This window comes from Malaclemys terrapin, chromosome 1 (genome assembly GCF_027887155.1).
Source record: "Malaclemys terrapin pileata isolate rMalTer1 chromosome 1, rMalTer1.hap1, whole genome shotgun sequence".
NCBI classification, from domain to species: Eukaryota; Metazoa; Chordata; order Testudines; family Emydidae; genus Malaclemys; species Malaclemys terrapin.
The window spans coordinates 101,210,684-101,231,781 of NC_071505.1; the positions used below are offsets into that span (position 1 = coordinate 101,210,684).

Below are 21,098 nucleotides of genomic sequence, written 5' to 3' on the forward strand. Positions count from 1 at the left end.
GTCGTGGCTCTGATAACCTTACAATTTTTGCATATCTATTTAATCTAATCTAATCTAGTTTTCCTCCCAAGAATTCATGTTTTACAAATATTAATGAATTTAGCCTCACAATACCAATGTGAGGTAAGGAAATATTATTATCTCCATTTTATAGATGGAGAAACTGAGACACATAAATTGAATGCCTTACCAAAGCTCTCACAGGAAGGCTGGAGCATAGGACTTAGGTCACCTGAGTCCCTGTCATATACCTTACTCACAGACCATGTGTTTCATTCTTCTGCAAATACATTTTCCTTCATGTCCTCTGGAGTAATTATAGTGAAGTGTTCTGTTATGGAAATCATTCAGTTTCACAAGACATTCTATGCCCAGATGTTTGAATATTCAGCCCAAATTCTTTATAATTGACTCTGTGTAATTTAATGTAACTTTATTTTTTGTTTAGGGAAATGCTTGGGAAAAATACAACAGAACCACCTAAGAAAAGGTAAATTTTTATGGCCTTAAATAATGAAGTAAAAGAGAGCAAGAGATGGCTTACGTTTTCATTTGAAATTAATTTGTCAGTTTATGTGGTATGTTTGGTCTCTGGTGACCAGTGCATTCTTATATTTTGTATAATTTCAAACAATTTAAAATCATAAATATGTGCACTGAACAAAGATAATGGGAATATTGTGAAAATGGGTGTGCTTCTCCACAAGTGAAAGTTTGTGATGTTTAGAAATTGTGGACTTGTTGTCTCTGTTCACACATAATTTACACTTTAAAGGTTGGCCCAATGTATGTTAAACAGAGTCCTATAATCACCCAAAAGCATTAAAGATTCTCTCTTTTATAATGTATTCACCTTTCCTTCTACCTGCATAGTGTCACATGTAACTGCATATAATATAGAGGTATCATGTTGATATGTATTGCATTCTAGATATTACATTGCAGCTTTTTTGTTCTATTTGGTCATAGGTCTCAGGAGCTATGTAAAGATTTCCACAATATTTCCCTTATATGGACAAAGGGAATAAAATCTGAAATTTAATTGTACGAGTTGTGTGTAAAGCTTTATTCCAAATGCTTCATAATATGCTTGTGTGAAGATTTTTAGTCACTGTCTGGGCTTTCCCCAGCAAGAATGGTCTTTCTGATATGAACGTGACTCAATGTTTTAAAAATATGGGGATAGAAAGCTGAGGTACTCTCTGAACAAATGATGCTTACCAAGATCATCCCTCTGGAATTCCTCATTTCAGGATGGCAGATCTGGTTATTATAGTCCATATTGTGGGCCATATTTCTCATAGGCTGTTTGGAAAACTGCCTTTTTAAGGTTAGCTGGGGGATGAAGGGCTATTAGTGGTGATGGGATAATATAGGTCCCCACTCCCCATTCTGCATGCCACTTTGCTTGGTTTGCTGTAGTTTGAAGATCATTTGGGTTAAACCACAGTTTTTACAAATGTTAACACAGTAAACAGGAACTTTTTTTAAATTGTTTCTGGGTTTTTTTGTGGTAGTGGTGAGATGAGGTCAGCGATAATGTAGATGAGTTAAAGTTATAGCCATAGAATTTTTTTTAGCAAAACAACTCTCTTTCCTTCTTCCTTCTTCCAGAATAGTAAGACACTTAGAATTATAACAGGGGGCAGATTTTAGAGAAACATGGTCAGAAGTATTCAAAGAAATGCTGCTAGTCTTCTAAATGCTGTGTCTCCCAAATGTTAACAATATGTTAATTTTCTATTGGCATTTAGTATACATTTGATATTTTGTTCTAGTGAGAAGCACCTGGAGTGTTTACTGACACACTGCATTAAAGTGCCAATGCTTGTCCTAGACCCTGCTGTGCCTGCTAACATCACTCTGAAGGACCTGCAATCTGTTCATCCTTCTTTACAAGCTGCTAACAATATATTCTTTGTAGCAAAACCAAAAAATCCATCTACCAATGTGACAGTAGTTGTTTTTGACAGTCCTAAGGAAGGTAAGAACTGGTTTGTTTGTGTTTTCAATCATCAGAAGGAAAACCAATATTTTTCTTGGTACTAGTGTTGCAAGGTGAACTGGGCCTTTATCCAAACAACTTCTTACCCTATGCCAGTCTCTAGCTTTCTTCCCAGAGTTACTTTTAAAGCTTTTGGGGATTCTTTGCTGAAAAAGATTATATCACTGCTAAGATTAGTAGTTATATGAATTTGACATTACAGGTAAATTGCTGTATTCGATAAAATTTTCAGTCTTGTACAGATAGTCTTAGAAAGTTGATCTTTTAGACAGAGGAGAATAAACCCTAGAAAACCTTTTTGAATGCATTGTACTAAATAACAGGTTTCAGAGTAGCAGCCGTGTTAGTCTGTATCTGCAAAAAGAACAGGAGTACTTGTGGCACCTTAGAGACTAACAAATTTATTAGAGCATAAGCTTTCGTGGGCTACAGCTATATGCATCTGAAGAAGTGGGCTGTAGCCCACGAAAGCTTATGCTGTAATAAATTTGTTAGTCTCTAAGGTGCCACAAGTACTCCTGTTCTTTTTGTACTAAATACTAGATCTAATACTGTACAACAGGAAATTATATACTTGCCAGAAATTAATATTCTTTACCTTAGAACGAACAGTGTCTAGGTATTTAGCATTTATATAAAAGATTCTCAGAGCAGGTACAACTTCTTCATTTATCTTAATGTATAGTTTCAAGCAAGTTGTCACCACCTAACCAATAATTCATTAGTAATGCAGACAACTTGTGGCTCTGTGACCCATTCACATTCTTTTTTGTAACATTTTAAGCTTTAATTTGCAAGAGATGAATTTAATTAATAGAATGTACTAAAATGGTGACCTTTGGAACAATTTATTTATTTCAGCTGAAGATGCCCATTCTGGAATGTTAAAAGAAAGCAGCAAACAGACAGTATGGAGAGGTTATTTGGTATGTTTATTTAAGAGTTAAATTAATTACTTAAATCTGTTCATTAAACTTTCAGATGTTGTATAAATTTAATTTTCTTTTCATACATTTTAAAAAAGTATTTCTTTCACTGTTTGCCTACACTTGTGTGTAGTAGTGAGAGAGAGTTTTTAAAATAACCCTTATTCTAGTTCTGAGGTTGGGTTAGGTGTCAAAATTAGCTCTCTAATCTGGAGAAAGATTTAAGAGATACGTGAGTGAGTCACTATGGATTTTAAAAAAACAAAACCAGAACTAACTAGAAATTGTATTTTTCTTGTAGACCACAGACAAAGAAGTACCCGGTTTAGTGTTAATGCAAGATTTGGCTTTCCTTAGTGGATTTTCAGCTACATTCAAAGAGACAAATCAGCTAAGAGCAAAACTACCAGAGAACTTGGCCTCAAAAATAAAACTGGTAAGAACCTGCAGGGGAGAGTAGTTTTGATTACATTGTTTTGGAATTCTTTTTACAGAGAGATCTGGCCAGTCTGATGCCAAAACTTCAGTGTATGACCTTCAAGCTTATACTATGGCTATTGCTGATAGTCATCATCTTTCTCTCCCCTGCCCTTAAGTTTATTTTCTTCCATCTGTGTTCCTGCGTCATGAAATACATCAGGATAGTGCCTCAAGTAATTGCTTTCAAAAGACAAATCTTCCACAGTTGTCTCTCTAATGGCTGTCCAAGCTGTGGAGGTTAGGTTGCTACCTTTCAGTTGTTCAAAAACTGAAGTACTGGCTGTGTCAGTTTCTCCAAGACACATTCACAGCAGTCTGCTCTCTGGCAGAACTGTCCCTTGGTGCCTGCCTATCTAAATTTGATTGGAAGGAGGTTAGTTAAACAGAAATTAAAAGGTACAGTGACTAAAGTGAAATCCCAAGCTGCATGGACACTTTTCAAAGACACCATAATAGAAGCCAAGTTATGTATACCCCAAATTAAAAACACAGTAAAAAACTAAAAAAGAGCCACCGTGGCTTAACAACCATGTAAAAGAAGCAGAGAGAGATAAAAAAGCATCTTTTAAAAAGTGGAAGTCAAATCCTAGTGAGGTAAATAGGAAGGAGCATAAACACTGCCAAATTAAGTGTAAAAATGTAATAAGAAAAGCCAAAAAGGAGTTTGAAGAACAGCTAGCCAAAAACTCAAAAGGTAATAACAAAATGTTTTTTAAGTACATCAGAAGCAGGAAGCCTGATAAACAACCAGTGGGGGCCCTGGACGATCGAGATAAAAAGGAGCACTTAAAGATGATAAAGTCATTGCAGAGAAACTAAATGAATTCTTTGCTTCAATCTTCACGGCTGAGGATGTTAGGGAGATTCCCAAACCTGAGCCGCCTTTGTAGGTGACAAATCTGAGGAATTGTCACAGATTGAAATGTTATTAGAGGAGGTTTTGGAATTAATTGATAAACTTAACAGTAACAAGTCACCGGGACCAGATGGCATTCACCAAAGAGTTCTGAAAGAACTCAAATGTGAAATTGCGGAACTATTAACAGTGGTTTGTAACCTGTCCTTTAAATCAGCTTCTGTACCCAATGACTGGAAGATAGCTAATGTAACACCAATATTTAAAAAGGGCTCTAGAGGTGATCCCAGCAATTACAGACCGGTAAGTCTAACGTCAGTACTGGGCAAATTAGTTGAAACAATAGTAAAGAATAAAATTGTCAGACACATAGAAGAACATAAATTGTTGGGCAAAAGTCAACATGGTTTCTGTACAGGGAAATCATGTCTTACTAATCTATTAGAGTTCTTTGAAGGGGTCAACAAACATGTGGACAAGGGGGATCCAGTGGATATAGTGTACTTAGATTTCCAGAAAGCCTTTGGCAAGGTTCCTCACCAAAGGCTCTTATGTAAATTAAATTGTCATGGGATAAAAGGGAAGATCCTTTCATGGATTGAGAACTGGTTAAAAGACAGTGAACAAAGGATAGGAATAAATGGTAAATTTTCAGAATGGAGAGGGGTAACTAGTGGTGTTCCCCAAGGGTCAGTCCTAGGACCAATCCTATTCAACTTATTGATAAATGATCTGGAGAAAGGGGTAAACAGCGAGGTGGCAAAGTTTGCAGATGATACTAAACTGCTCAAGATAGTTAAGACCAAAGCAAATTGTGAAGAACATCAAAAAGATCTCACAAAACTAAGTGATTGGGCAACAAAATGGCAAATGAAATTTAATGTGGATAAATGTAAAGTAATGCACATTGGAAAAAATAACCCCAACTATACATACAATATGATGGGGCCTAAGTTAGCTACAACTAATCAGGAAAGAGATCTTGGAGTCACTGTGGATAGTTCTCTGAAGATGTCCCCGCAGTGTGCAGCGGCAGTCAAAAAAGTAAACAGGATGTTAGAAATCATTAAAAAAGTGATAGAGAATAAGACGGAGAATATCTTATTGCCCTTATATAAATCCATGGTACCCCCACATCTTGAACACGGATGTGGTCTCCTCATCTCAAAAAAGATATACTGGCATTAGAAAAGGTTCAAAGAAGGGCAACTAAAATGATTAGGGGTTTGGAACGGGTCCCATATGAGGAGAGATTAAAGAGGCTAGGACTTTTCAGCTTGGAAAAGAGGAGACTAAGGGAGGATATGATAGAGGTATATAAAATCATGAGTGGTGTGGAGAAAGTGAATAAGGAAAAGTTATTTACTTGTTCCCATAATATAAGAACTAGGGGCCACCAAATGAAATTAATGGGCAGCAGGTTTAAAACAAATAAAAGGAAGTTCTTCTTCACACAGCGCAGAGTCAACCTGTGGAACTCCTTGCCTGAGCAGGTTGTGAAGGCTAGGACTATAACAGGGTTTAAAAGAGAACTAGATAGATTCATGGAGGTTAAGTCCATTAATGGCTATTAGCAACGATGGGTAAAGAATGGTGTCCATAGCCTCTGTTTGCCAGAGAGTGGAGATGGATGGCAGGAGAGAGATCACTTGATCACTACCTGTTAGGTTCACTCCCTCTGGGGCACCTGGCATTGGCCACTGTCAGCAGACAGGATACTGGGCTGAATGGACCTTTGATCTGACCCAGTATGGCCATGCTCTTATGGAAGACTCGCATTGTTAATGTGAGGTCCTGGCTAGACTTCTTTTCTCTTTGCATTTGGAAGATTTTGTAGTGATTAGAACACTAAACTAGGATTCAGGACTATGGTTCTATTACTGATTCTGCCACTTACTCTTTGTGTGACCATGCGCAGGTTGCACAGTCTGTGCCTCAGTTTACCCATCTGTAAAATAGGGCCATGCTTCCTTCGGGTGTGGTGAGGCTAAATTATTGATTTTGGACATAGCAAAAATGAGAGCGCAATCATGGCAAGAGATGGCACAGACTACCGGGAGAGGACTGGACATGAGGACCCTTTCTTCTTTCCTTCCCAGGAGTCCTGCCCCCACATTTTGAACTGTGACTAAAATGCAGTCTTCTGATTAGCTCTCTTCCCCCCCCCCCTTTTTTTTTTTTTTCCTTTCTCTCACAATCCTAAAAATCCTAAATGTCTGGTGTGGGGTGGACATAATGGAAGAAGGAATTACTGTATGGAATAGGAAGTAGCAAAGGGTGGGAGTGGACAGGTTGGGCCTCCAGGGCTCCTGGTAAGAGGAACAGGGATGAGGGGGATGGTTGATATATAATGGAGCTAACAGGATACATACCTAATGTCACACAGTTTTCTTATATATCTAACCACCTCCTACCACCACTCCCTGGGAGAGCTGGGTGGCTGGATCCCGATCCCAGCTGGGAACTGGGGTAAGAAGCCAGGGCAGCTTTGGACCCTGATCCCAGCTTGGGAGCCGGAGCGAGAAGCTCAGGGCAGCTTTTGGATCCTGATCCCAGCTGGGAGCCGGGGCGAGAAGCCAAGGGGCCCCCTGCCTGCTCCCTGCCAGGAGCAGGGCAGCCATGTCAATTTCACAGGTCAGTGAGCCATGAAATTGACAAGGCTGCCCAGCTTCCCCCTGCACCTGGCGAATGTGGGCCAAGAAGCCCTGGGCGACTTCTCCCCACTCCTGGTGGCGAAAGGGGGGAGGGGGAGAAGCCCTGGGCGGCTTCCCCCTTCTCTTGGTAGCGAATGTGTAGGGGAGAAACTCCGGGGGGCTTCTTCCGCACCTTGCGGGGTGGGGATGTGGAGCAGCCTGCCAGGAACCCGGAGCCTCCTGGCACAAGCTGATTTAGTTTTGTAGTTTAGACATACCCTTATTTGTATTGTGGTAGTGCCTAGTAGTCCCAGTGAAGGACTGGGCCCCATTGTACTAGGCACTGCACGTATATAGAAAACAAAAAGATGCTCCTTGCCTCAAAGAGCTTGTAGTCCAAGATGAGAGATGACAGGTTCATACTACAAACAGTGAAGCAGGACCTTTTACAGTGTGTATTTAAATTTGAAACAATTCTGCTATATTAACTTTATTTATATAATTTGTAAAATGCTTTGAGATACTCTGATGGAAGAAGTTAAATGTACATTAATTGTCACAGAATTATGGTTCCCTGGCCCTTCTAACCCTCATGCAGTTTCCCAGTCACTCCCCTGCAGTGGTTATTTTCCAATGCAGTGCTGCAAGTAAGGGACTGTAAACAAATTTTGAAATCACTTCCATTAGCAAAGGTGGCTATATATGGGGAAAGAAAGATGGGAGGGGGATTAGAAACCAAAAAGTGAAGCTGGTAATAAATTTACATCCAATGCTAATGACTCTAATCTAATAGAATCTGTTCTTCTCTTGAGTAAACACATTTCTGGATCCAAAGACCTATAAAAATAGTAGTTCTACCATCTAGACTGTAAAAGTCTTTCCTTGAGGGCTGTCACAAGTTTTCTGAATGGCTTGTAATAGGTGAGCTCAAACTGGAGTTGAGAAAAAGTGATGTTTACAAAGCAGTGATTGAGTAAGGGACAGGGGGCCATTTAGGGATCTGGGGCAAAAATCAGTCTGGGGATTGATCCTGCTTTGAGCAAGGGGTTGGACTAGATGACCTCCTGAGGTCCCTACCAACCCTGACATTCTATGATCTTGAAATTAAATAAATAAAAAACCCCGTAGAAATATGTCTATAATCAAATAAGCTTGAAAGACAATGTAGGCTACAGGACTGAGTATGATTAGGAGCCAGGAGCTTAATGAGTTCTGTCCTGGCTCTGCTATCGGTGCAGGAGAGGGATAGCTCAGTGGTTTGAGCATTGGCCTGGTAAACCCAGGGTTGTGAGTTCAATCCTTGAGGGGGCCACTGAGGGATCTGGGACAAAATCAGTACTTAGTCCTGCTAGTGAAGGCAGGGGGCTGGACTCAATGACCTTTCAAGGTCCCTTCCAGTTCTAGGAGATAGGATATCTCCACTGTGTGGCGTCAGGCAGTTTGCTTAAATTCCTTGTCGGTTTCCCCATCTGTCAAATGAGGATAATGGTTGTTTACATATCTCACAGCCACTTTGTGAGGATTAATGTTCATAAAATGCTGTGAAGTTATAAAGAGTGTTAATATAAGATGTGAATTTGCAGGGTGAAAGCACATATATACATTTCATAGATAATTATCTATTTACAGTATTAGTAATGTAATGCGCTTGAAGTTTATTGGTCCGCTGTTAGCTGTTAATGTGCTTACTGATCATATTAGTTTTGCTGCGCTGAACATGTTCAGGTAGTTGTGCTTTAATATTTAGTCCACTGTTTGTACTGTATTTCCACTTACAATTGAAACTGTCGTATTTAACCACGAGATGGCGCTCCTGCTCTTTATCATTCAGTCTGCAGCTTTTACTCAATAACAGGGTTTCTTAAAGGTGACTTGAAAAGGAAATATATTGGGCTTGGTGTTGTCTAGCCTAGAACAGACTATGGTGACGTAGGAACTAATCAAATGGACAGGAGAGTAAAGAGACTGAATTGAGTGATGGAGAGTGGGAAGGATTTTTGGTCAGACTTTAAAACTCTGGCTGGTGTTTTGCTTCGTTAGAAAACCCATCTCTGCTACCTTGTTTTCAAGAGATTGTTTTGCCATATATACTATGTAGGTATATAAATACACACTACTTTTTTTCAGCAGTGTTTTGTCTCTTATTCAAAAGCTTTTCAGAATCTCTACATTTAAGAGAAAAATCTTAAGCTACCCTAGATGGGCACATGTCCAAACTGAGCTGCTGCCTTATAATTTTTAGCTGTATTCCTCATCCCTTCCCATCCTGTTTCTCTCCACTGTTTGTCACCTCATTTGGATTATCACATGTGGAGCAGCTAGAGCACACAAAATAATAGTGATTAAAAAAAGGAAAATATTGGTAGCAAATCCAGTCAGGAAGCTGTTCCTAATACCCAACCCTGTTTTGTAGAGGTGGTAATGTCAAGTCACATAGAAATTAAATATTTTTAAAAATCGTTTTGGGGTAGGTGGAATGGGAATCTCTGCCGTTCATGTCATATGCCAGATATCTGATTCTCCGGGATTGTATGACGTTGTTGTATTCCTAAATAAAGCACATGCCTACTAATGGCAGCTTTGCAATCTGTAGCATTTCCATATCGGTATTTTTGGAGATTGCTTGCTGTGCAGACCATAAACTATTCCTCAGCCATACAGCTACAGAAGCCACCCTTTCATCAGTATGTTCAAATGATTCCCTGGAAGGTCTGAAATTTATCAGATTTTTCTAATGGCAAACCTCATAAGTCAGATTGAAAGCGATCAAATAGCATATGAGTCAAACCATCAACAGCTTTAAAATGTCACAGGCAGGACAGCTGGACTTGTTTGATTGCTAAGGGATGGGGTGCTAACACTGTGACAAGTGTTGTCTTAAAAGGGGCAGAAAAGGTCAGATTTAATAGAAAATAAAAATTAGTCCGAGGGAGTTAATAGATACATAAAAATCTGGTGGGATGGTTCAATTGTTTTTTAACTTGATATAGTATTACCGTAAAGTACTAAATTACTTTTACAAATCTCAGCCAACTAAAAATATATGCATTAATCTGCAACTGTTTTTATTAGCGCTAACATTTTTTTTGCATAGTACTGAGGAACTGATGACATATTTGCTGCTGTTAAATTTTCAGTCCAGCTTTTAAATATATACACTGCGCTTCTGGAGAACTGGAACACAATTGTGCATTTTAAATGTGTTTGAATCTTGCACACTACAATGTACAAATAAATCCTTATAACATTTAACTTGGGTGGTTTTACTTTTAGCAAAACATACCAGTCTCCTGCCCTTTGCAAGCCACATTTGCTGTCAGATATAGCATCTAGTGTAAGCCCCTTCTCATCCTGCACATTATGAAATCTGATAGCCAGAATAACTAGTGGCAAGAGATTAAAAACAGCTAACAGATCAAACAGTTCCCCAGTAACGAATGACCTTAGCAGTAGATTGGCAATCACGTTTGAGGACTCAGAGACCCACCAATGGATTAGCTCTGAAGCCTTTTCTGTATCAGATTTCTAGATCATAAGTTGATCCTCCAGCCGTTCTAAAAATCTCATGTTACAGGCATAGCTGAATCGCCTTTCTGTCCCCAGAAAGGTGTTACTTTAGAAAAAGGTATAGTTCCTTTAGTGATAAACTAAACTGAGGTTTCAGGAAAGTATGAATTTCATTGTGAGGAGACTAAAATGCATTATTTAATGTAATAATGAAGCATTTCTAACACAAGCACGGATTTGTGGTTGCTGGATTGCAGTGTAATAAGAGAAACTTAGTTGGAAACAGTAATATCAGGCACACAATGAAGTTTTATGAGTATTGTTCTATTTTAAAAAAAGAAAATTTCAGTTTCCCAGCATTAGGTTTCTGTTCTTCTTCTTGAAACATGCCATGTATTTGAGCATGTCAGTTTTCATTTACCATGTTGGTGCCCTTCGTTGTTAGGTTGCTTTACAGTATAGCTGATGTTTTATAAGTTTTCATCATTGTCTTTTCTTAGTACTATCATGAGAGAAATTCAACAACAAAAAATGAATGAGCTTGCAAGGAAAAGATCTCTCTTGTGTGGATACGTGCCAGAAATGAAAGATTGTTTCTCTGCTTGTATAGTTACAGCTTTATTCCGAAGCCAGTGTTGCCCTCTTGCAACTGAATAATCCCAAGGGTTTCCAAGAACTGAGCAAGCAAGCTAAGAAGAACATGACTATAGATGGAAAAGAATTGACACTTAATCCTGCTTATTTACTGTGGGATCTCAGTGCCATCAGTCAGGTAGGTAAATTTCACCAACCAATGTAAAGACTATAGTGTCAGAAGTTTCAAGGAGTAAGATTAAATAAATACAGTTAAGGAACAAGAATTTCTTCCAAAATTATAGGATTGTTAGGAATCTGCTATTCCTGCCATATAAAAAAATAACTCTCCAATCTTGAAATCTGGAAAGAGGAGTTTGGAGGGAGAGGAGCTTAATCAAATTGTCTTTTAGGACCACTGAGTCAAAAATATTTGACCTTCTGTACACACTTCGATAAAATTGTCTGCAAACTAGTCAGATTATTTTAATTTGACAAAAGTGTCATGTCTCAGTAGATACCGACTTTCAGATAAGCACTTTATTTTTCATGATGGGAAAAAGACTTAGTTAAAATAACACATTTTGTTTGCTCCTCATGGCATTTCTTTTTTTATAATAATACACATGCTGTTAGTAGTCTCATCTAAAAGCTTTCAAAAAAATTTTTTTGGCCCTTTTTACTTAACTAGAAGATTTCAGTAAAAGAGAACTGTCTTCTGCTGTGGAACAAATGACAAAGCCCATTTTTATCAAAATTATATTAAATGAAGTGGGGAAACTTCTATTTTCAAAGTAAGATTTAAAAAAAAAAAAAAAAAAACCTTGTCAGTTTCTTTCTTTCAAGGCCTTTTTATATTATAGTAAAATACTAAATATATGTATGTGTATGTATATAATATACATACACGCACACACACACAAAGCAAATGCATATATTTTATTATAAAGTCTTGTCATATGCTGTAACCAGTCAACAACTTAATCATATAATTAGAATTGAATACTTCTGTGAGCTTGCTGACTTTTGCTTGGCTTATGGGAATTGTTCATATTTTCTCGCTATAATGCAGGACCTTAACTCAGACTTCACTTCCTCACGGAACAATAATGCATTATTCCAGTCGCTGATGTGTGGATGTCTGAGGCATGTATATTGGTGTTGCTGAGGTGGGAGTTAAGATTTTGAGCTATAGTGTGATTAAGGAGAATGAGGTATATATATATAGTGTTGTTGGAGATGTATAGGACTTATTTATGGGGGTTAGAGTCTGCATTGAAAGTGGTAGTCATTCAAATTAAGATACATTAAAGAGGGATACCTTAACTGGACATTTCTTATAAGAGTGATGTAGATGGGGATTTCCCTTAAGGAGTGTTAACTGTCTTCTAACAAAGGTTTTTAGTTTGTTTGTTTTTTGAGGGAGATTAAATATGTTGTGATAGTGACTTCACAATGTGACCTACCTAACAAATTTAAAAATGAGGCTTCAGTCTGAGTGTAGTCTTTTAAACAAGAAAATATTGAAATATTTGAGTTTATTTGATGGTTGATGAGACCTGTGTGCCACTTCTGTTCAATAAAATATTTTTGTTGGGAGGTTTTAACATAGAAGAACTCAGGATTTTTAAAAAGTTGGTTTTTATAAAATGTGTATTGCACAAGGCAATTCAAGCAAATCATTAGGATGACAAATATTTATAATAGTATACCATACAATAGAACCAAAATACACAACTATTAAAAATGCCTTTTATGCATTAATGTCATGAAGCATAAAAGAATGAAATACAATGTGGCTTTGAGTCAATCCACCACAGGAGGGAGTGTGAGATCAGGAAAATAATATATCTAATCATAAGCCAGGAAGATAGGGTAGTATCTCTCTGGGACCTTGAAGAAAGTGGAGCCAGATTACTCAAATAACTGTCTGCCCCCATTATCATCCATTGACATACTGGCGATACCTAGTAGTCAACAGTATAAAGACAGCTGATGTCAATGTATTTTTGTGAAACCAGACAGTTTGTAAAGGAATAATGGTATTTTTCATTATACTTACCGTTTACGAGCCAAGGCCCTTGTCCTGTATCACACTGACGCACGCATGTGCTTAACCTTCTCACTGTAAGTTATCCCATTGACTTCACTGAGACTACGTGCAGTGCCTCATTTAAGCACGTGCATAAACCTTTGTAGGAATGGGGTCGTAACTCTCTAATTAAGTCTAAATATAGGTCTAATTCTTTTCATAGTCTAAACAGGATGAAGATATTTCAGCCAGCCGTTTTGAAGATAATGAAGAGCTGAGATATTCCCTCCGATCAATAGAGAGGCATGCCCCTTGGGTTAGACACATTTTCATCATCACTAATGGGCAGATTCCATCCTGGCTTAATCTGGATAACCCTCGGATAACTATAGTAACACATCAGGTAAAACTCTCTAAAGGATTCCATAGTGATTTTAAGAAGCACCTTTTTCTCTAAGTAAAGTTTGCATTTTATTGCAAAGGTAGAAGGAACCATGTTAATTCCTCCCCACCCCACCCCCCGTTTTATTAAAACATATTACATTTTATATTTCACTTTGTTGCTTCACAAGACAACTGAAGGTATATCAAACCTTCAACTTACTCTTTGTTTTCAAAGAGCCAGAGGCTTCAGCTAAATTGTGTCTGTCTCTAATACCCTTATGAAGTCTGTTTATAAAAAAATTGAGGGAAAGTAAATGCTGTTTGAATCTTAATCCATAAAGAATTTCTTAGAGCCAGTGGAAAGCCAATAAACTTGTATTAAGACAGGATAGACTAGAATTATTGTTACTGGAAATAATAAATAGCTGAAAAGCTATATTAGTTGTGTCTTTTAAAACTGGCTTAAAAAAATTCCTTCAACTCTACTAAACAAATAAACAGCAACAGAAAAATCACTGGCTTTTGGTTAAATAATTCTGGAGTATTTGGTATTTTGGCATGCTCAAACTCTGAGCAATATGGGAGTCTTTCCATTGGCTTCAGTTGGCTTTGGATCAGGTACAAATAATGCTGGTCTGCCAGTTATGATAGAGCAAAAAAAGACAGTTTAAGCTTGAAATTTGTATGTTCGTTAGCTATATGGAGAGATGATGGTAAATTTACTACTTCTCTACCGTCTCCCTATTTATTTCCTCTATCCTTGTGTCTCTTTCTCCCATCTCTTTACTTTTCTTGTCTACATTCATTTTACATTGAATAGATAAAAAGCACTGTCTGATGTACCTGATAGGTGTTTTTTAACACAGATGTAAACTAAGTAATTTATTTTATCTTATTTTTTTGGGGGACAGGACATATTTCAGAATTTGAGTCACTTGCCTACCTTTAGTTCCCCAGCCATTGAAAGTCACATTCATCGTATTGCTGGCCTTTCCCAGAAGTTCATTTACCTAAATGATGATGTTATGTTTGGGAAGGATGTATGGCCTGATGATTTTTACAGTCACTCTAAGGGTCAGAAGGTAAGTCACCATGCAACAAGCGTAATCAGAAATAGTTCAGAAACTTTTTCTGCACTAATGTGATATAAATTGAAGAAATTATAATATGAAAGGAAAGGAGGACTAAAAATATTCTTAAAAATTAGACATTTGGTAGCAGGGATTTGAAAATAAAGTGTTTTCCATACCTTTGAATGCTTGTATAATATAGGTGTCACGCTTACAGTGCTAGCGGCACCTTTGTCCCCTTTTGGGTCTCTGAGTGCACCCTCTCAGCTATCGGACATCATATCTTTACCTCACAGAGGCACAGTGCATGGCAAACCAGGGGGTGACTGTACAGCTCACTAGCTTGCTGCGCACTAACTGGCTATGTGGATCCTGCCACCATGCACTAAAAGTTCCGTAGTGCACTTTGACCTACTGCTTGAAACAGCAATAGGTCAGAGTGCACTATGGAACTTTTAGTGCGGTTGCAGGGTATATGTGGTAGGCTAGTGAACTGTATAGTCACACCATGGCTTGTCGTGCACTAAATGTCCGTGTGGTCAAGCCCTTACACTATCATTGCAGCTGATAGCAATAGTAGAAGTGTTACTGTAAAGAGGGCACATGAGATTTTTTCCATTGTATTATCTAATCCTTGTCAGAGCAGGTCTTTATGAGATTGAGGTTAAAAAACACTGATGGCTATTTAAATCCTGCCTTTGCTAGTGCTCCCACCATTGTACCAATGGTAGTGTTGCACCAGTAGGAGTGCTTTCTCAAAGTCTGGTGTGGATGGGCCTCACACCACCATAAAATCATAAACCATGGCATATTTTGTGGTTAGTAAGAAGGCATCAAGGCATAGTGGGAATTACAGGAGTTTGGGGTGATTAAAAACTGTTGCTGTTGACTAGCAGAAAAATCCAACTGCTTCAGTAAGTTTTAATATAGGTAAATAGTCACATATTCAGCTGAGTCCTCTAATGAGAGCTGTCATACAATTCTTCATTTTATTACTGTTTTATCAAGTCTCATGATGACGTGGAGTCAAATGAAGTTTTCTTTCATGAAATCTGATCAGTAGTTGTTACAACTGGGTTTAGATGTGGGAGTGGGAAGGTCTGAAAAAAAAGTGCTTCATTTTTAATGCTTTGTAAACTAAACATGTTTTGTTCTACATTGTGTCATGTCAGAAATTCTTGGAAACATTTAACTCCTAGATTATCAAATGCTTAATGTATTTTCGACATCTGTTTGTCACGTGCATGACTAATAGGCAGCACCAGGAAACTTTTGGGTCAGCTGACAAATGAACTGAAGTCAGTTATTTTAGACTTCTTTTTTATCTTCTAAACACTGTTTAACCTTTATATAAATATTGCCTGTGGGGATGAATCCAGGGCCGAGAGTCTTTGAACATGTAAAGCACTATGCGTAGATAACTGTTAAGTCTGCTTATTTGACCGAAAAACTGAGATTGTAATATTATTTCTTCTAGGTTTACTTGACTTGGCCCGTGCCAAACTGTGCTGAAGGATGTCCTGGCTCATGGATTAAAGATGGTTACTGCGATAAGGCCTGTAATAATTCAGCATGTGATTGGGATGGAGGGGATTGCATTGGTAAGAGAATTTAGAAACTAATTAATTGACCTATTTTCTTACAAAAATTCTGTTGCTGGTGGATTATCCTGTGTATATGAACAATTCTCCTGTAATAGAAAATAAATTGGTCTTTCTTACAGATATAAAGATAAATTTCATTATGTGGGAAATAACTGATGCTGCAAATTACAGTATTGAGCAGTACACAGGGAAATCTTGCTCTGTGTATTGGATCTAACTAGATGAGATGGAGGGTTTTTTGAGCCTTAATGTCTATTAGCTCTGCAGCTCTGATGGTAATAAAATGTTGGTTTTACTCATGAACAAAGCACACATCACTCAGAAGATATATTGGGAAAAGAGGTATAGCAGTAACTAGATATCAATTTCAGAATCATTCTTCTGACCAGAATCATACTAAGGGAAGATTGAGGATTAATAATGGCATTTTACATACTTTTGACAGCTGTGTATTCTCTCTAATATCACGGATTCAGTATTATATAGTTGGGTTTTAAATTAAAATTGGACTTTAGGTATGAATGGTTTGCCAGAGTATTTAATACAAAGTTTACTTTGTGAGATTAGTAATTTTTTAAATTTTAAATGCTCTGTCATTCATTCCCTTTGCTAAGGAGATTATCCACACTCACTTCTCTATCAAATTTCTCCTGATGTTTTAAAAACCTGTTCCAGAGCATGCCCTGGCTAGATTCTAGACCACCTCCTCAAGCGTGGTTCTGATGAATATTTGTGTTCAACACACATCCATATTGTGGATACTTACTGTCCAGAGTGAAGCTAGCAGATGGTCATGTCTTGACATGGTGGACCTTGAGGGTCTAACTAGAACATGCTCTGTCTTAACATTCATTTCCCCACATTTAAACATCCTAACTTTCTCCAGATGTGAACACTGAAGAACATTATTTCCCCTTCCACTTCTCTTCCTGTTAGATATTTAGTTTTATGAGGGTGATTTTATGTTTTTCATAGATTTATATAAGGCTAGAAAGGACCACTATGATCATCTAGTCTGACTTCCTCCATAAAACATAGGGTACAGAATTTCACTTGTAAGTCTTGCAATGGAGGGAATTGGTCTTCTCTGCTATATAAGTGAGTACTATTAAGCACAAGAGCTTTGGGTGCATTTTCTTAAAAGGGAAATCTTGTTTTTAAGCTTTGGGCCATAAATGTATACACAGGATTAGAATGCAGATGAATGTTTTTCCCTCTATATTTTAAAATAATTCTAGATGCTCTTGTTGCAGGGTTTCTCAAAAGTCCTGTCAGTGTTTTAGTGTTTTAAAATGTAATTTTATTCTAAAAAATTATTCTATAAAAATGGCATCTTCTCATTCTTCTGACTATTTCCTGTGAATATTCAGAGTTTTTCTTTTGAGTTCTGGTCCCTATGTATATTCCCCATGTGGGTATGCATGAGCGCCATGCTCCTGAGTCTGGAGATTCTTAATAAGCATCGTCCATTGACTCACACATGCACAATAGCCTTCCTTGTGCTCCAGAGTGAGGTTGTAAAAGGCAGTGCAGGCCCATGCCTTTCTTGATCCTTCTTACCACTACATGGCCTGAGTCGGAACCCTCTGTGTGCACAGATTTCTTCAGCTTCTTTCTTATAAGCCTGTAAATATATAAAAACTATTTACAGTATCTTTAGTAGAGTTACAGTGTTATATAGTATAGTTAGAATAGCTTAATTTTTCCCCTTTAGGGGAATCGTTTCCCTCAGTCTGGAACTATGCCCAGAGTACCAGAGTTTAAAAATTGTGTCTCTTGCTCCTTCTCTTTGAGCAACGACTGCCAACACTGTCTCTGCTGTTTGGGTGAGATGCATCTCTCTACAAAGTGCAGCATTTGTCGCTTGTTTCCCCTGTGAACTTGTGAAGCTCATGAGCTTATGGAGAAGGCCATAAGACCTCACGCTGATCCAGGCTAGGGAACCCCCCCCCCATCCCCCTCCAAACATTGTCCCTGACTGACAAGCAGCCCTGTGAGTGTGAGCTTGGGAGTGGAGCCTGGAGCTGCCAAGCACAAGGAATCATCAGCCAGGGCTTTGTAGGAGAGTAAAGGGCACTCATGGATACAAGGACAGATCCCCGTGCACATCTCTTCCTAAGGGAGGAGACCCTCTCCTTGACTCGTCTGGGTCGGGTGAGCCTTTGCACACAGATTCTAAGGCTCAGGACCACTTAAGACCCCCAGGCAGGAGGGTATAGCACAGAAGAAAAAGGATTCGTCAGTCCCATTGTTGGCTCCAACTCCTAAACATAAAGACTGGCATTCTCCAGCTCCATCTCAGAATGTTGGACCTGACTCTTTAGCGGTACCTGCCCACCCTTGGGAGGACAATCCACCCTCAACATTTCAGGACACTATCGTTCCCGACTGCAGGAATGCCCCAACCATTGGGATGTGTGGACACTTAAGTCTTGCTAGAGGATATTGTCCTCTCTTATCCGTAGCCCTCTCTCCTCTCAGGCCTGATTCTTGTGTGAGACATTGCCACAGCAGAGAATGAAACTACTTTGGTAACATAGGAACCCTCTCTGCTCCAACCCTCAGGCAAAAGTGTTCATCCTTCGGTACCGACAGCCCTACCAGTAGAACAAGAACAGGTCTCTGACTTGGATGAGTCAAATGCTCTGGCCAGTCCTTCATCTCCTTGCAGAGGGATGAGTCCTGACAGGGAGTGGAGGAAATCCAGATGCCCTACTCCCAGATATGACTTTCCCAGGGACTGCTGGTATCTGATGCTGTGGGGTCCGCTCAAGCTGTTGATCCCTCATATTGGCCCTACTGGGGCCTGCATGGTAAATGTCCCAGAAACTGTCCATGAGCCCTACAGCACCTCTCCCTCATGGCATCTGCTGGATCTGTTAGAGTAGTAGTAGGAGAAAACTGAGCCAGATTCACGGTACCACCAGGGATCTCATTCTCGTCTCGGACTAATTGATCCCTCCATTTTCACCGAACAACCATAAGCACTATTGCAGAGGATAGCAGATGACTTTTAGATCCCACTGGAGGAAGTCCAGATTCCCAACACCGTCTCCTTGATGTTCTGCAACCAACAGGTCCAAGCAAAGTGGTGCTCCTGGAAAATGAGGTTATCATGGAGCCAGACACCGTGGTCTGGCATACCCTATCCTCCTGCGCCTCTACACATAAAAGAGCTGAGAGGCACTATTTTGTCCCAGCCAAAGGAGCTGAATTTCTTTTCATGCAACCAGTGCCCAACTTGCTGCTGGTTCAGACAGCCATGTAAAGAGTAAAGTCACAATACCCTTCAACTGGCAAGAACTCAAAGAGGTTGGACCTTTTGGGAAGTAAGGTATTCATTTCTATGAGCCTGCAATTCCGTATCGCTAACTATCAGGCTTTAACAAAATATGATTTTAACAACTGATCTAGGCTGGCAGACTTTAAGGACAGAATTCCCCTCAAGGACAGAGCCCAGTTTCAATCCTTCATCAGGGAAGGCAAGCTAGTAACAAAAACACCCTTACAAGAGGCAATGGATGTAGCGGACACAGCATCTACAGGGCTAGCCACTGGTGTCTCTAGTGAGTCAAACTTGCTCAGCAAGAAAACTGATGAGTCTCTACACTCACTGAAAGACTCTAGATTGACCCTCTACTCCCTGAGAATTTACACCCTGGTGCCAAAAAGAAAAAACTACAGACAGATGTATAGGCAAAGACCATCCCCTCCACAAACATTCTACCACCAGCACCCAGCTGAGCCTCTGCGCAAGCAACAATGTTCAGAGACCTCAATTTTCAGGACCCTTTACTGCCACGACCTCCACCCATTCGCACTCACCTGCTAAAGGAGCTACTTTTGATGCCTCGGTCAACAATTGCTTACTTTTATTGACGCCAACCACTTCTATTTCCCCTCCACCCCACAAATCTTTGGGGGAGTCTTTCTCTTTTTGCCCACAATAGGGGCTCTATCTTGATAGACAGGTGGGTTCTAGAAATCACTAACCATGGTTACTCCATCGAATTTCTCTCTCTCATGTGCTGTCCCCACCACCTCCACAAACACCCAATCCCTCTCCAGGGACCACTCTCATGAGGAGATTCTTCGCCAGGACGCAGACTCTTTTCCATCGCAGGGCAATAGAATGAGTACTATCTCAGTGTCCAGCGAAAGAGTTCTATTTCCCATACTTCATAGTCTACAAAAGATGTTGCTAGTGATGTGTGAGAAAGAAAGAGTCCAGCTTGACTCTCAGTTCCCAGGTTGTTTGTGCAGTACTGGTACTTACAAGAAGAAAAAAAGTGCTTACTTGTGAATTGAGGAAACTGTATCTGGAAATCCATGATACAAAAAACATGGAACACCACAATAGCAAGCCACTTCGCAGCACAGAACTGTACTTTAAGAATATTTACTAAATAATTTTGCTCCTGTAGGATGTACAGTGACAACTGATCTCAAGCAACCAGCCAGGGAGTAGCAAAAATCAGTTGCCTACCATAAATTTGTCTTTATTTAAAATTTGGACAAATATATTTTGGTAATCTTACCAAATTGGTCTTCTTAAGACCAGGGGTTTCCTATTCAAAATAGGGTTAACATAGGATAGATTTCATAGTAGCTTATAGAGGAAGAGTTAGCAATCAGCTAATGTTAAGATTTGTTGTTAGTATGTAAGAGTCTACTTTTTTTTCAAACTAATTTTAACAAATGAGGTTTAAACTAGTAGCAGAGAGTAATCCATGTCAGAAGTAAGGGTTTTAATGGATGTTTTCCCCCCACACCCCTACCCTTCTTTAGGGAACAGCGGAGGTAGTCGTTATGTTGCTGGTGGTGGTGGAGGTGGAGGAGCAGGGAATGGCCCACCCTGGCAATTTGGTGCTGGAATCAGTGGAGTCTCTTATTGTAACCAAGGCTGTGCCAATTCCTGGCTCGCAGATAAATTCTGTGACCAGGCATGCAATGTCCTCTCGTGTGGATTTGATGCTGGTGATTGTGGGCAAGGTATGTAAAGTACATAATTGATGGTCTTTATGTGAG

At 39.2% G+C, this 21,098-nt stretch overlaps 1 protein-coding gene across 1 annotated transcript in view; it reads left to right on the forward strand.

The window, feature by feature from the left end:
* The window catches only part of GNPTAB (N-acetylglucosamine-1-phosphate transferase subunits alpha and beta), a 66,921-nt gene that overhangs the window by 18,302 nt on the left and 27,521 nt on the right, over window positions 1-21,098 (forward strand). Inside the window, exons 4-12 of the mRNA XM_054033385.1 lie at window positions 449-490; window positions 1,779-1,984; window positions 2,867-2,931; window positions 3,233-3,367; window positions 11,018-11,179; window positions 13,236-13,415; window positions 14,308-14,478; window positions 15,944-16,067; window positions 20,859-21,062. Of these exons, the coding sequence (XP_053889360.1) occupies window positions 449-490; window positions 1,779-1,984; window positions 2,867-2,931; window positions 3,233-3,367; window positions 11,018-11,179; window positions 13,236-13,415; window positions 14,308-14,478; window positions 15,944-16,067; window positions 20,859-21,062 (1,289 nt within the window). The remainder of the gene's footprint in view (window positions 1-448; window positions 491-1,778; window positions 1,985-2,866; window positions 2,932-3,232; window positions 3,368-11,017; window positions 11,180-13,235; window positions 13,416-14,307; window positions 14,479-15,943; window positions 16,068-20,858; window positions 21,063-21,098) is intronic.